This window comes from Monodelphis domestica, chromosome X (genome assembly GCF_027887165.1).
Source record: "Monodelphis domestica isolate mMonDom1 chromosome X, mMonDom1.pri, whole genome shotgun sequence".
Classification (NCBI taxonomy): Eukaryota; Metazoa; Chordata; class Mammalia; order Didelphimorphia; family Didelphidae; genus Monodelphis; species Monodelphis domestica.
In genome coordinates, this window is record NC_077235.1 from 9026477 (window position 1) to 9043407 (window position 16931).

General features: G+C 40.0%; 1 protein-coding gene across 1 annotated transcript in view; it reads left to right on the top strand.

Annotated features, from left to right (window-relative positions):
• The window catches only part of WDR44 (WD repeat domain 44), an 84365-nt gene that overhangs the window by 52452 nt on the left and 14982 nt on the right, over positions 1 to 16931 (top strand). Inside the window, exons 9-12 of the mRNA XM_001374332.4 lie at positions 8399 to 8505; positions 9855 to 10006; positions 12813 to 12951; positions 14083 to 14147. Coding sequence (XP_001374369.1) covers positions 8399 to 8505; positions 9855 to 10006; positions 12813 to 12951; positions 14083 to 14147 — 463 coding nt within the window. The remainder of the gene's footprint in view (positions 1 to 8398; positions 8506 to 9854; positions 10007 to 12812; positions 12952 to 14082; positions 14148 to 16931) is intronic.

Sequence of the window (16931 nt, forward strand, 5' to 3'; positions counted from 1 at the left end):
CCCTGGGTCATACAACTGTTGTAAGTGTCTGAAGTCATATTTGAACTCGATTCTTCCTGAGTCCAGGTCCTATGTTCTGTCTGCTGCACTACCTACCTGCCAGTAGCACCAAGAATGTGTTGTAAAACAGCATGACTAGATAGGTATACAGACCATCAGCCTTAAAAGTTAATCATGTATTTCTGTCATCCCTTATTATAGACAGTTCTCATTTTAGGTAAATTTGTTTTATATAAATTTGATTTTATGTAAAAAAATCAGAAAGAAAACCACATCCTACAAATAAATGATGACAATTCCTTAGATAAAGCTCAAGCAGCATAGGAAGGTGGTGGGAAACTGAGTGATACTGTATCTCCCTGTATTCAGTAGCGATTCTTATATTTACACCATGGCTGGTGGCAAATTTTGCGCTCGAGGGGAAATGTGAACAATCTCATAAGCTTAAGCCAATAGACTTGGAAATTAAAATAATTAGAAATTATAAAGAATGATAATAATCGCCACTGATAGCATGTGAACTTAGTCTTGTAGTATCAACTATGAACACCACATGAAGAATACTGCCTGGATAAAAGAGCACGCAAAAGGCAGTACTTCTGTGAAGTTGATTTATCTGTTGAAACAAAGAGCAGGTGCTTTTCTAGAGAGGGAGAAATAATTTATCTATGTGGATAGAAGCCAAGACTCAGGAGAATATTCCTTTGAGCTTGATGACAATCTAAGCAAGGCTTGAAGTCTCTTTGAAGATTTAAAGGTATAGTACCCTAAAGGAACACAAGTATTTATAGTAAGTAGTGATTGGGTTGCATGATATAAAAATCGTGCAGGATTTCATAATGTACAGGTGTCAGGAGAGGCTACTAATGCAGTCATTGAAGCAGCCAAGAAGTTCTCAGAGTTCTTGCTAAAAATAATAGATGAAAGTGGTCCCTACTTACCAGAGCAGATCCTTAATCTAGACTAAACTGGCCTATTCTACCAAAGAATGTCATCTCAAACTGACATCTCATGGGGGTTGGGGTGCAGTGGGCAATGCTGGGGCATAAAGCTTCGAAAATAGTTACACTTCTGCTTGAAGAGAATGCATCTGAGAACCCCAGAGCAAGGTTTTGAAATGATAATGTCATTCTTTTAAAAATTCGACTTCTTTTGAATAAAGCCCTAGGTCACTTCCCTTCAACCTCAATCTGGATGATTTTAATAGAAATATAATGGTGGTCTAGCTTCCCCCTAACTCTACCGCATTATTACAAGGCATGCATCAGGGAGTGATCACTAATTTCAATATTATTTATGAATTTCAAGAGAGATTTTGGGAAGTCCTATAATATTTACCATGCAATCCAGAATATTGCTAAGGCATGGGAGGATGTAATAGAAACTTGTGTGAAGAGTTTGGGGAAAAAATCATGCTCCCAGTTTGTTCTGATTTTCGTGGATTTGACAAAGATGAAAGGTTCCAAGAAGTGAGAAACAAGATTTGTAAAATTAGCACAAGAATTGGACCTAGAAATGGATGAGGTTGAGGTAGGGGATTTCATTGAATCTCCTGGAGAAGAACTGTCAAATGAGGATCTGATTGAGCTGCTGGTTGCAAAGATTGCAGAAGAAAGGGAAGCTTGGGAATCTGAAGTCAAACCAAAACAGTTTGCAACAAAAGGGCTGGCAGAGGCATTTCATCATCTGAGTGAATGTTTTCTGGCATTGAAAAGATGGATCCAAACACTTCAAGAGTTTTTCAAGTTCAAAGACTTGTTAAGGATATTATTGCTTGCTATCATCAGATACATAAAGAAGAAAAGAGAGCCACTCTCCAAATGTCTCTCGATAACTTCAGAAAAAAAGCTGTGTGGCCAACCACTAGTGATTAAGGCTAGATGCAGTGAGTGGAGAAGAACATACTGCTCACCTATGTTAACTTTACTGAACAGTACTATGCAGACTTTATCATTAACTTTATCTTTCATCTTATAATTTTGTTTATTATCATGGTACAATATTTTTTTTATTTTTTAACATTATTTTATTTGGTCATTTCCAAACATTATTCACTGGAAACAAAGATCATTTTCTTTTCCTTCCCCTCCCCTCCCACCACCTTTCCCTCTCCCATAGCCGACGCATGATTCCACTGGTTATCACATGTGTTCCTGTTTCTAACCCATTTCCATGTTGTTGGTATCAGCATTATAGTGTTCATTTAGAGTCTCTCCTCAGTCCTATCACCTCCACCCTTGTAGTCAGGCAGTTGCTTTTCATCAGTATTTTTACTCCCACAGTTTATCCTCTGCTTGTGGATAGTGTTTTTTAGATCCCTGCAGATTGTTCAGGGATATTGCATTGACACTAATGGAGAAGTCCATCACCTTCGATTGTACATGGTACAATATTTAATGTGTGTATTTTAGTACATTTTACGACTTGGGTAAAGGTATTGCTTTGTGTAAGTGAAGTGGGTGGGTAGGTGGGGCAAAGCCAACTTATGTAAAAATCACTATCTGTAGAGGTCTGCTAAAATTGTCTTTGAATAGTTCATCAAGGACTAACTCTTTTTCTTACAAGTACACAGTATTGCAAGTTGTCTGGCAGTCCCTTTTAAAAGAATATTACTTAAAAGTTTAAGCAGAGATGATAGAAATTATTGATGGTCTGGCACTGAATAGTTTTCTTCACATTTAGGAATTTTGGCCTTTGTAATGCTTAAGAATATTGCTATGGGAGAAGGGCTTCTGAACGCCCCCTTTGAAGCCTATAATTTTGGCTTACTTTGGGGGATGAAGAGTGCCAAAAGCTTATTCCTGACTGTATGGAGTAGTGTACTTGAGTAGGTCTGTGATCTTACTGTGGGTACTCCCTGTGGTAGTATATTCCTTCTCTCTTCTGACTCAAGTCCTGGGGAGATAGAGGCAGAAATTAAGCAGTTTTCCTTTGGTCTGTGTGGAAGCCAGATTCCCTTTGTGTGTAGAATATTCTGGAGCTTTTTCAGAACATGAAAGAGCTACTGTACTTTACTCATTCAGCTTTCAGGATGCTGGAAGGTTCCTTAGCAGCTTCAAAAGAATGCCTGGTTTGTAACCAGGAGAGAGCATGTGCTGAGCCCATCTATTCCATTATAAAACTTATTGTTGGGAAGGCAAGGAATGTTCCTGCTAGAAGCCATCTTCCATCTTAGCAGAACCTAGAGGTAAAATGATTTCAGAGATATAAAAGCCTGTTCATTCAATTCGTCCACCCTTTATTAAATGCCTGTAGTCTTCAAGGTTCTGGGCCTATAGAAAAGCTCTTGCCATCAAAGTAGCTTTAGATTGTATGGGTATATGTGTATAGGTGGGGGGGCAATATTTATACCAGTCAGCCTAATACAAGAAAATGGGGAAGAAGGGGTCAGTGTTAACAAGTAAAGGGTGTGATTGAGGAGACTTGATGAAAGAAGGCATCTGCCCCAAGCCTTGTGGGAAGATGAAATCTGAGAAGCAGAGATCAGAAAGGTAAATGTATTTGACTTGTTAAGTAAAAAGACCAGGGTCAGGTTGAAGGGAGAGACTCTGAGCCTGCTTACTGGCAAGTATAGGGGCACTTGCAAGTGGAAGTCTCTGAGAAATACAGATTTCCTTAACTGCAAGAGAATAAGAAGAGTGCGAAAAGAAGAGGCAAGAGACAAAAATTGTTAATGATTGAGCCATTGTTCAAAAGGGCAAGGGTAGAAAGAAAGGGCAGAGTGGGAAAGGTAGTACATTATGGTATGATTTAATTGAGTGAGGAAGAGAGGGTGAGGAAAGGTAATGGGAAGGGATCTTTGGCTTCTTAAGGTGATGACTTTTGAGTCACTTGGATTAGGGGAACAGATGGTATAAGTTTGATAGTGATAGTTACCAACTGGCTTTCTGCAAAGCTCTGTTCCTGTGCCACTTCCTATAGAGAGCCTTCCCTTATTACCCCGCCACACACACAGGACTCTCACATGATCATGTATGTTCTTTTCTGTTTGAATGTCATACTGTCAGTGCCGTTCTTCCCCCATGTTAGAATTATCCTTGTATTCCTCATATTCAGCCTGGCGCCTTGCACATAGTAGGTATTTAATAAATAATTGTTAGCCTTTAGAAATGGGGGTGATGTTAGTGCAGTGTTCCCTCTCTAAACACTTGGCAGGGAGGTGGGATAGGGAGGAGATGTAGTAGCAGAGAACTCAAACTCAGAAATCTGGGGTCCCAGAGATGAGAATGAGCTACCCATGCTATCAGCTCAGTAATTGTGTCCCATGGTGGTAGGGGATATGATATGTTCTCAGAAGATGTGTCTCACAGGGCACATTAGCTTGACTCATGACAAGCCTCACATTTGTTACCCTGGCCATTTTGGTGTTCAACCTCTTGATCCGCCAGTAATGGGAAACAAGTCCTTTGTCTATCATCCTAGGCTTTTTAACACATGATGTTTGAGTCCTTGTTGGGACAGCACTAGACTTTGCCAGAGTTCTTAATCTTAGCTCATCTTCACTTCTTATTTTAGGATTTACACCTCCTTCCTTCTAGAGGCCTTTGGTTTCCATGTCATCTGCCCCTCTTGTAGCTGCAGTCTACAGTGTTCTCTTTAAACTTGCTTGTTCCTTAGGGTTAGGCTGCATTGGTTGGCAAATGATTTTGCCCAGAATTTGATTGGCACTGTCATTGACATTAATTTCCACTGCCCTCTTGGGTTTTTGTCTTGGTCTGTTTCTTTCACTGACAAGTTTCAAAACTGTCATAGGTAGTAGAAAGGAATCCACTGATCCAGTTTCTACAGCTAATGATCAAGAGTCACATCAAATCCTCCCATGTATAACAAAGGATTAAATCCTAATTCTGAGTTACCCTAATGGTCAAGAGAGGCATACGTATGTGCTATATGCACTGACACCTAGACCATTTCTTTTGGCAAACTGATTCTATCTGATGTCTCTTTATCATCTATATGCTGAGAAATCCTCAGCTGTATATCTAACCATGACCACAAGTTCCATCACACAAACTTCAACTGCTTGCTAGATATATCCATTTGCATGTCCTGGCATAACAACTTCATTATACCCTAAAAAACTGTCATCATCCTGTTCCTTCCCCAAATCATTTCAGCTTTTCTGTGTATAATGATTTTCCCAGTTATTAAAATTTAAAATCTCTAACCAATCAATCAACAAGTCCGTTAGTCCTTCGTTTAAAATTTCTCTTGTATTCATCCTTTCCTTCTTATTCACATCTTTAACCATTATTTTCTAAGCCCTTATTACTTCTCAAGGGGTGATGATGGGAGATGGCCCAGAGACATGATGCCCTCTGCAGCCCCTTTCCTCATTGAATTTTTTTTAGATTTGAAAATTTTTATTTAATTGATTAATTTAGGGTACTTTTCCGTGGTTACATGATTCATGTTCTTTCCCTCCCTCCTTTCCATCCCCTCCCATAGCCAATGAGCAGCTCCACTGGGTTTTACATGTGTCATTGATCAAGACCTATTTCCATAGTATTAATATTTGCATTAGGGTGATCGCTTAAGAGTCTCCATCCCCAATCATGTCCCCATCAACCCATGTGGTCAAGCAGTTGTTTTTCTTCTGTGTTTCTACTGCCACAGTTATTTCTCTGGATGTGGATAGTGTTCTTTCTCATAGTTCCCTCAGAATTGTCCTAGGTCATTGCATTGCTGCTAGTAGAGAAGTCCATTACGTTTGATTGTACCACAGTGTATCTGTCTCTGTTTACAATGTTCTCCTGGTTCTGCTCCTTTCACTTTGCATCAATTCCTGGAGGTCATTCCAATTCACATCCTCATGGATTTTTCATGGGAGAATGACCTATATAGTGATTACTCTGGCTTTCCCCTCCTCCTAAGAGTTTTAGAGGTACCCTTCTCTAATGGCATTGGCTTAAGCCCCCATTCAAATGTACTCTTTCAGCTGTTAGTTACCAGTGATTTAGAACACAGTGTTATTTAACCATTTAATATCACTTCCCTTCTACAAAGAAATATTTACCTAGGAGATATAGCAAGAACAAAAGTATAAGTATTCCCTCTAAAACCTAGGGTGTATGTTGTCCCCTATGCTACCTCCATCCTTTGAGGTACTGGAGTCAGATTTAACTCAGTGTCTATATGGCACTAGTCTCACCAAGTTCATAATCCAGTGCAGAGGGGTCAGTATTAGACTCTTCCTTCCTATCTCTCTGTTCTTCCCTAAGCAGAGTGAGCTCTGAGCATAGAAATGGTTCCATGCTTCCTGTCAGGAAACATTGATCTTCTAAGATATGGCTGTGGGCTTCACATGGAGCAGTAGGAATACCTGGATCCTTCTCAGAAGGAAGTATAGTGAGATGTGATACTGAAGAACCATTAGAACCTACTGTTCCTGAGGCAGGCAAGCCAGACTAGCTGAAGCAGCCAAGTACCCTGAGGGAGTGATGGGGGAAGCATGTCCCTGACAGATCAAATCACCATGATCGCCACCACCTAGACCACCATTTCTACTCAGACTCTGAAGGGGACATCCCAGGACTGAACCCAAGAGCCTCAGAAGTAACATTTCTTCCAGCCCAGTGCTCTCGGTCAGTATCTTGAGAAGCCAACTCTGGGGACATGCAGCCTGGCAACTATTCCTACAGGTATTATGGACAGACACAGCTTCTGAAGATCCAGACAAGTTCTTAGTCCTTGGGACTGTCAAATGGTTAGCAATGGAAGTGGCATTACCATCTGCTTTGTTGTTGTATTCTTAGGATCCATGGGACCTTTCTATCTGACTCACACTGAAAGCAGGAACTCTATGACTATTCTATTGGTATCCTCAGTGTTTTGCACATAGTAAGTGCTTTTTAAGTGTTTTATTCATTTATTCCTTCATCCAAATGTAATCTTGCTGCTGGATGAATATTGATATTACTGGATGGGGATAAAGAAGGATCAATGCTGGACAAGCTGCCTACAAAACTGAGTGTGGCCTTCACTCTCAGACCTCTGAGTGATTTGCTACTTAACCTGTCAAAAGTTCACAGGGTTGTGACCACCTATTTCCTTTACCTAGAAAGGAGCATGAAAAATAAACTTGAAGTGGTAATGAGCAGAGAGGCCCATGCTCCCAAATTGCATGTTTGCCTTGGTTTGGGAGAGCCCAGAGTGTTTCCTCTCATTTCATTGTCTCTTCTCTCACATGCATTCAGCCAAGCAAGAAAAACGTGAGCCCCAAAGGGCAGATTTGGGTAGACTTGTACCTTCTGAATACAACCCAGTTCTTGCTACTCACCAACCAACAATTTGCTTGTTCACATGGTTACCAGATGAGGATCAGATACAAAATGTCTAAACGTGCTCTTTAGACCACATGGGGATTATGTAAACTGAGCACTGTGCCTAATCATGAGAACTAGGCTTATTAGCTAATCCTCTATCACATCTAAATAGATTTTTTTAAGTGAGATAAGATTGTTTTTTTTTAAATAAATAATCCTATCTAGAGTTGGCTTGAAAAGAGTTGATCTTGGTGATTTTACAAATTGATACCGGTAGCATATTACTAAATGTACAAGAAAGCAATTAAATAATTATGTTTGTAGTCATTTCATTAACTATGACTGACGCTATCAAGTCTGGCAAATTTCTCAGAAAACATGTCTAGTTTGGGTAATTGTACCTGAGTAAATGGTGACACCTTCAAGTCATGTTAAATGGGCCAGCCATTTGGGTTTTCTCTAGGTTTGGATAATAGTGTGAGCTAAAGCATAACAGGCTCATGGGTTTTCTACAACAAATCCGACACTTTTATGAAAGTTGCTCCTCTTAACTTCTCATTAGCCTGATAGACAACTGAGCATGAGGAATTCAACAAATCATTCAGTCAATATTTCCAAGCACTTACTGCGTACCCTCACGGAGCTTTGATAGTCTAAGGAGAAACTTGGATATAGTTGCAGCTGTATGAAAAGGTATGAGGAATATGAAAAAGATGGGGAGAATGAAATAGAAATTCAGCAAGCAAAGTGGACCAACTCAGCCCAGCTCGGGATCAAACTATAGATACCCAAATGGGGAAAGAGGTTTTCTCTGGTAACAGTAAGAAACATTTTGCGTGGGGGACAAGCCATAGCCTATTTTTTATGTCACTGTGTAGCATTGTCAGACTTTCAGAGAATAGTTTCTCCACAAATGGAAAGAGATGTTCTAGATTTACCTCATAATCAAGGATGAATACATCCAGTCTCTTAAAGTATAGGATGCCAGGACTTGGTCATTAGTTGTTTCTGTTCAATTTTCCCTTGGTATTTTAACTGGTTAGAGGGTGTGAATGTCAATAGGAGTGAGCATGAGCTTCTATAATGTACCCTGGACACCTCATGAATTAGTAAGATAGCGTTTTGCTTTCCAGGACTCAGTTCAAAAAGTTCTTGGGAAAGTCTGTGAAAAGAGCCAAGCATCTTGCAGAAGAATATAGTGAGCGTGCTGTAAATAAAGTGAAAAGCGTTAGAGATGAAGGTAAGTGACTTCTGTTGGATGCAAAGAATCCTGCGGTTGGTTTGTTGCTGTTATAAGAATTCCATTACTTGAAGAAATTGCCTTATACAATTCCGTCCCCGAAATATTTGGTGAGAGGAAGGTTCGCTTCATTACATCCTTTGTGTAGAAACTCCTTTACACATTATGTCTGAGCAACATGGCAAAATTGTCCCAACAAAAACTGGTGGGTGAAAGATGAAATGACTGAGGCAACAAAGGTTCAAGCTTCTGAGCGGATCACTTTATTTGGCTATAAACAAACTGAGGCCAGACCTCCTTCACTTTAGGACTGGACCTTAAAATCAGAGGGAGACAGATTTTTATACATTAAAAGCAATTAATCAAATAAGGCTAATTAATTAAAAAGAAACAGTACAACATTAGGTAACCTGATTTCTAATGGAAGAGAAGGTTACAGAGATTTTCCATGTTGGGAGGAAGAGAGTGAATAGGTACAGTTTCCTGAATTCAGAAAAAGAAATGTCTCACCACCACCTCCAGATGTCTGTGAACAGTCAAAGGCGTGGGGAAATACTAATTGATTGATCATTATGGTGCTAGTTTTCAGATAAGACAAAGGAATTGCTTTGAGATGTACAATTGTGAGAAAACTCCTTGCATCAGTCTTAGGATCTGACTGCATTTCCAGTCAGCATAGCCTAGGTCCTCAGTTAAGATTCTCTAAACAGCAAGTACAGGTGGTTTAGGTTCCTAGCCACACAGGACTAGGTTCAAACAATACAATAAAGTTTTCTTCCAAGTTCCCAATTGAATGAAGTTTTTTCACAAGACAGAAATTGGCCTAGGCCCATATTTGAATAGAAACTGACAGAACTGAGTCATGCGATGGAGCCAGTATGGTTCAATCAATTCCCTAATTAACCACTTGCTGTCCTTATCCCCTTAATTCCTGCCTATGTTGGCCTCATTCTTTGGGTGCCCTTACAGTTAAGTTTCCAAATACTCTCCTTCCAGACTCTGCAAAGACCTTTTTTCAAATATTATCATTTGATCCTCACAAAACCCTATGAAATGGGTACAATTATTATCCCTACTTGACAGATGGCAGAAAACTGAGGTGTAGAGGTTGAGTGACTTGCTTAAGGTCATACGGCTAGTAAGTATGTAAGGTGCAATTTGAACTCAAGCTTTCTTGACTCCAAGCCCAGCACCCTGTGCACTGTGGAGCCACCTAGCTGCCCTAATAACAAATAATAAAGAAATTCAGAGTTATTGACATTTCCTTCTAACTGGTAGGTTTAGACAGTGGGATATAAGTACTTTGAGGTCTTGGCTAGCAGTTATTTCTGTTTCTCTTTCCTCTTCAGTGTTCCATACTGATCAAGATGATCCGTCATCAAGTGATGATGAAGGAATGCCGTACACAAGACCAGTGAAATTCAAAGCAGCCCACGGATTCAAAGGACCATATGACTTTGAACAGATTAAAGTGGTTCAGGATCTTAGTGGTGAACACATGGTAAGCTCACGAAATTTTACACTTGGAAGGAATCTCAAGAGGTCAGTTAGGCCAACCCGGAGCTGTAATATATCTGCCAAACAGTCATGTAGCCTCTGCTTAAAGACCTCCAGTGAATCCCACCTCCCAAGATAGCCCAGTCTACTTTGGAGTAATTCTAATAGGTAAGAAGCTATTCTTGACTTCCAATTTCATTTGGCCTCTTCATAACTTCTACCTGTTGCTCTTGGGGCCAAAGATAACAAGTCCAATTCCACTTCCATATAACAGCCCATCTTGAAGACATGAAGACAGCTATCTTGTTCCTCCTGAGTTTTCTCTTCTTCAGGTTAAATAAGCCCAGTTCTTCGCTTGATTCTCTGGTAGCACAGACTCTAGGCCTACCCCATCCAAGTTGTCCTCCTCCAGTCCAAATTGCTACCCCTAGAACTGAACCTAGTACTCCAAATGTGGTCTGACCAGAGGTGAGGCCTTTTAAAAAAACCACTTTATTTTAATAACAGATTTCCATATAAGTTTTCTAAAGTCATATGATTCATATTGTCTCCCTCCCTTCTTCTCTCCCCCCTCCTGGAGCTGACAAGCAATTCAGTCTTGGTTATATGTGTTTTATTGCATAAAACATATTTCCATATTATTCATTTTTGTAAGTGTGTAATCTTATAGAACCAAAACTTCCAAACATATACCCAAATAAACAAGAGATAAATTATGTTTTCACCTGCATTTCTATTCTTACAGTTCTTTCTCTGGCACTTCCTTAATCTTGGGAGTGCTGCCCCTCATGGTATAGCCCCAAATTGCTCCCTACCTTAGTTTTTGTGGGCAGTTCCATCCTGCTCCTGAGTTTTTGTTAACCACTGAAAACCCTGGCTCTTTTTCTGACAAACTGTTTTGTAACCAAGCCTTTTCCTTCCTGGACTTATAAATTTGATCTTTGGCGCTCAGGTATAAAGCTTTAGATACCTCTTAGTTCCCTTACCCAGCAAGATCTTTATCAAGATATCAGGTAATTTATTTAGTTCAGTGAAAAAGGGTAGATTAAATAAAACTTGCTTTTCCCCATAGAAAAGTAGATTTCCTGAACTTGGCCTAAGAAGAGAGGGTTTCTTTTAGTTGTTACAGCGAATTTCTGAAACATACTTCCTATACAGTTAAATCTCTAAATAAACTGTAACAAAGTGTTAAGCAAGCTACACTTTTGACTCGTTTTAAGAAAACATTGTTCAGAGCATTTATTGCTAAGTTTATAGGGGCAGCTTTCAACTTAGAGAAAACCCACTCCAGATTCCCATTTAGACCACCAACCAGCCTTGTGTGTATAAACAAACAACACATCTATTGAACAGAGGGAGATATTATTGTGTGTTAGCCTCAAGATACTTTTTCTTATGTTATAGGTGCTACCTTTCAAAAGTCTCTCTCAGATGACTTCTGTCTTAACAATTGAACATGACTGGTTCTGACAGCAGTAATGTCCTGGACATTGAAAATTTCTGTATTGTCCTTGATCAGGGAAGCAGACTAGATATACTCTGGTTAGCAGCATCAAGGGGCCTATTGTTGAAATGGAGCCCTCCCTCTTCACTTGGTGGGAAGAGAGAATGCAGTCTTTGGATCTTGTCCCATCTGTTGGCATTCACGTTTATGGTTTTGCATTTATTTAAGTTCCCTTGATGATCTGCATTAATTAGAGAGAGGGATTGTGTGTGTGTGTGTGTGTGTGTGTGTGTGTAGTCTCAGAATTATTTTTACAGTTTTAAATGACTTTTTAAAAATATATTTACCTTCCTAATTACGTTTGGCTTTCTACAAACATCAAAATAGTTCACATTCCTGGAATGGACCTCTAGGCTTCATTTTGTGAAAACATGGGAGGTGACAGTCAAAATGAGGTTGTAAAAATTTGCCCAGATGAATCCACATTTAGATCTGTGAGTTCAGCATACATACTATTCTCTCAGGAGTCTGAGGAACGGCCCTGTATTTTCTTTTTATGTCTGTTCTTTCCTTTGCAAGTCAAATCCCATTGCAGTGAATTCCAAGTGATTGTCCAAATTCCTTTAATTATATTGGAATTTGGTGGTTGTGAACATGAACTATTTTACAGCTTGACAACTCTTGTCAAGAAACTGACTATGTAGACTAGTCAGAGACTGGTTGTAGTGCTATTTTCTATGAATATTATTTATTGTGAGTATTATTTATCCTAAACCTAATTGAGCATTATCCATTTGAAGGCTGTAGGCCCATTTGCCTCATTCCTGTTCCTGGGGGATTGTAGGACACATAGTATTAAACTCCTGGAAAAAAGGACTAGAACTATCCATACCCTGACCCCTTATTTGTAGTCAGCCTTAGAGTATAGGTGTGCTGCTACGGAAGTGGAAATTCGAGTTTTCTAGCTCACCTTGGGAGTGCTAGTGAGTCCCCCACGCCCTTTGAGAATAGGATTATTAATCATCTGGGTTTTCCAAATAAGATTTCCAGCCACATAGAAAGTACGGCTGGGCACATGATGGTACACTGGGAGCAAGGCCTTTGGCCTTCTAGTTTTCGGTTACATTAGGTGCTGGTTGATTATAATCTAGACTGTCGTTGTCCCTTTCTGCCAGATCTTTATGTCCCTACCACCTATCCTTCTATTGCCACACCAGTGGACAAACTTTCCATTTTTGATGGCAGCAATAATATATTTTATCACACATCCCAAAGGACATAATTTTAAACTTCATGTTGGGCCAAAAATGAATGGCTCTGTCAACTTTTTCTCCTGTTTAATTTGTATTTTTCTTTCTTTTGCAAGGGAGCAGTTTGGACCATGAAATTTTCTCACTGTGGCCGATTACTTGCTTCAGCCGGACAAGACAATGTAGTGAGGATATGGGCTTTAAAAAATGCTTTTGATTATTTCAACAATATGCGAATGAAATACAATACAGAAGGTATCTTTACACTTTTTTTGCTGGTGCTTTCTTTAAAATGGCTCCTTGTTTCATCTGGATTTCTCAGAGCAGTAATGTGCTCCCTTTCCTCTCCCCCAGTGCTACATCAGCAGTCACCCCCTTTGCCAGAGCAGCCTCCACCTCGGATGTAAGCTTGAAAAAGCTCTCCTAGGAACTCAACAGAATAGCCCCTGTACTCAGTCACAGAACAAAAAGGACTTGCTGCCCAGATACCATGTAGGAAGTGATTGGGCTTCCCTTGGCAGTCCTGTGCTCTTGGATTAAAATGGGAGAGCCAGGAGGGGGAAGCAAGAAGGCAAAGCCCAGTGACAGTGAAGAAGAGAACAGGCCACCCTGGAGGAAACAGCAGACTTATTGATTCTCTTGAATACAACAATCTAGACATTTGAACCCTAAAGCAAGCACAATACTATGTAATAATGAATGCTTTTAATAATAACCTGAATCATCAAGAATGCTCAAATTAGATTTGAGAATAAGTCTTTGTTGTTCCTTGCTATTATCAGCCACTTCCTATTTTTTGGTCCTGCCTGATGAAGGAGAATTCACCTTTAGTGACCCTAGCAAAGCCCTACCTGAGCCCCAGATTCATACATCTCCATTTATTGGATAGATTATCCTGCCCTGTTATTCACAGACTCATTGAATGGTATATGTGGAAGGGACTTTATAGATGGCCTGGTCTAAAACCTTCCTTTTATAGAGAAGTGAACTTGAAACCTAAACAGGGGTCATCATTTGTTGCTCAAGGTCACACAGCTAGATAGTAGTGATAGATCCAGGACTAGAAGCCTGGTCTCCTAAAGCCCAGTCTAGTTTTTTTTTAAGTAAACCAATATTCATCCCTCAGGATTATATGTACAATAATAATGAGGATTTACTAGGCTTCTTTTACTATGGCAGGAAATAAGGGTTAGGTTTTCATTTGTAGTGGTTAAGGGAAATCTTGATATTGAAAAGGTTAAATCAGTCATAAGGAAAATTCCCTTGTTTTTTCAGAGAATTTATCTCCTTCCCTGACAGTACTGGTTAAATGAGGTGTTACTATACTGAATTTACAATGGTGCCCACCTGTGTGTTCTTTTCACCATTTTTCTTTGTTCTTTTTAGGCCGAGTATCCCCTTCACCTTCTCAAGAAAGTCTGAATTCATCAAAATCTGATACTGATGCAGGAGTATGTTGCCTTTCTCGTCACTCTTGGCTGGTTTTTGTTCTGGGGTCTTCTCTTGGTGCTCTTGGCTCCTGCCTGCATGTCTTACTTACATTGTTTTTTCTTCATTGACCTGAGTGGTATCTATTTGTGAGGTCCTGGCTCTCTAGCCCCATCCTGCTTTGGAATCTTCTCTGAGAACTTCTCTATGCCCCTTGGTTCTAGTCTTTAATCATATATAGTCAATTCTGGGGTTTGGCCTATTACATTGGATTGATCTCTGCATTTGATGCTGTCTCATACAGTAATACACTGCTACCCATCTGTCCCTTTTTCAAAATACCTTTGTTTTCTCGTTCATTGGTTAACCGAGTGATATGAACCCTCTCCACACAACTGACTCCATACATTGCCATTTCTAGTGATGATGATGAGGCATTTTAGGTCTATGATGAACCCACATGGGTACTGGGGACTGATTCACCTCTTGTCAGTCTACTTTATAGTATAGACTCCAAGAACATAGCCACAAAAAACAGCAGTTTTCTGTGGTAACTCATGTTCTTTTCTCATTTCATGAGTGCTCATCTTTTCTCCTTATCTAGACTCTTAAGTCCCTTAAGAGCAACAATGATGACTAAGACCTCTTTTGTATTCCCCACTGGGCATGCTGTAGATGTTTGGGCATTTGGCTGTTGTGTTGAATATACCCGGGGTCTACAACGTGGTTGAATATGGCCAGATGACTATTGTCACAGCCTCTTTCTCCATAGTTCACTGGTTTTTTATCCTGTAAGCACAGTGATGCTATGTGATAATTTGCTGAGCTCACCATTTGAAACATTATAGGTCTTTATTGTTCTGATTTTTTCTGGCCGTAATAGTAATACCTTATATTTTCAATCTAATATAACCCTTTAGAATTCCTGTAAGGTAGAACAGCTTGTAACTGTCCCCATATCAGAGAGGGGAATACTGGTGCTTAAGCCAAGTGACTTTCCCAAGTCTACTCATTTAGATAGAGCTACATCTTAAGTGTCCTGATTTTTACTGGAATGTTGTTCCACTAATCCGTGCTGTTCCCTCCTCTAAACAGCTAAAAGGATTTCAGTTCATTACAACTAACTTATTAAAGTCTTACTATGTACTAGGCACTTTTAAGAAACACATGTTTACATGAGACAATCCCTGCCCTTATGGAACTTAGAGATGGGGAATGGGCTAGGATGCAAACACAGGACATTTCATGAGAAATGTATTCGAGTGGTACAAAAGAAAATGCTTTGGACACTGTGGGGGAACTAAACAGGGAAAAGAGAGGCAGGGAGGACATTGTGAGCATAGGGAGTAGTGGGAACCAAGGTATGCAGGCAGGAAAGGTACAGACTGGGTTGAAAACAGTCCACTTTGGCCAGAGTACTGACTATGTGGAGAGTAAGGCCAATTTGTGGAGGGCCTGACATGCTAGGCAATGGAGTTCCTTGGTAGGCAATAGGAAACCCATGAACATTTTTGAGCAGAAGCATAGCACAGCTAAACCTCTGTATATGAAGTCAGTCATTTTGGTTGAGTTTGGATGGATAGATTGGAGGAAGGAGAGAGTTGTACTGGGAGATCCTTCTTAGGAGGCTCATCTAGACCACTAGGTGGGAGATGAGGGCCTGAATTAGGGTTGGGCCAAATGGAGCAGAGAGTAAGGGATGGATCTGACAGAAGAGGGGAGATTGACAGCCTTTGATAAACAATGATGGGCAGAAAGAGACCAGCCTAACTCTAAGGTGTTTCTAATAAGGGAGAGTGATGGAGCACTCCAGAGAGCAGTCTTAAGGTATTGACCTTTTAGGGTGTAAGATAAGGAGCTGCCATTTGGACAGGTGATAGTAGTTACCAGCAGACCATCCTGGTGGGCCTCTTTCCTATATAGGTAGTTCGGGGAGGGAGGGGGAGGAGGAGGAGGACGAGAAAAAGGAGGGGGAGAGAGAGAGAATTGTATCCCTTGAACGAAGTTAATGAAAATGCAATGTTTTTCTTTTTTTTTTAAATATATAGAATACTAAGTTATGATGTAGAAGAGGGGTTTTTTAACATGGGGGCCATGAACTTGCTTTTTTTGAATTTTTTGATAACTATTTCAGTATAATAATTGGTGCCCTTTGGAATCCTATGTATTTTATTTTATGCATTTTACCACGTGATTCCGAGAAGGAAAGAGTCCATAGGCTGCATTAGACTGCCAAAGTGGGGAGTGGTAGCATCCATGGCTCACAAAAGGTTCAGAACTCTTGATATAGAATTTTATAAATGATCAAATATGTCTAAGAAATCTTAAAGGCTTATATGCCTGTCATAACGGTACTGTGCATATATTTTTGGAATTTGAAAATATCTTCATGATCCTGAACATTCAGGCTAGTATATGTTTGTGGGGAGGGTACATATACATACATAATACACACCAATATGGTATGCATTTAGAGAATAGTTGCTGTTTACACGGAACAATCCAATACCTTTCTTGCATAAATCTCTTATTTGATGTGCTTCACCAGCATTAAGTAACTGAAAGCCAACCCTTGACTAAGCTTTGAGGCAGGACTGAATACAAAATAATACTTTGCATAAGAGGGCAGAGGTGGGGAGTGCACTGTTAGGGGAATGAGTCAGCTGGCAGTTAGGGCCACAAAATAAAAGGAAGTAACCAGGAAGGAGATTTCATACAAAGGTGTACCAACCCCCAGTGTCCCAGCCAAAGGATATAGGAGAAGAGACAGCAGGCAGCTGGGATTCGGACTGACATCTCTTAGGGTT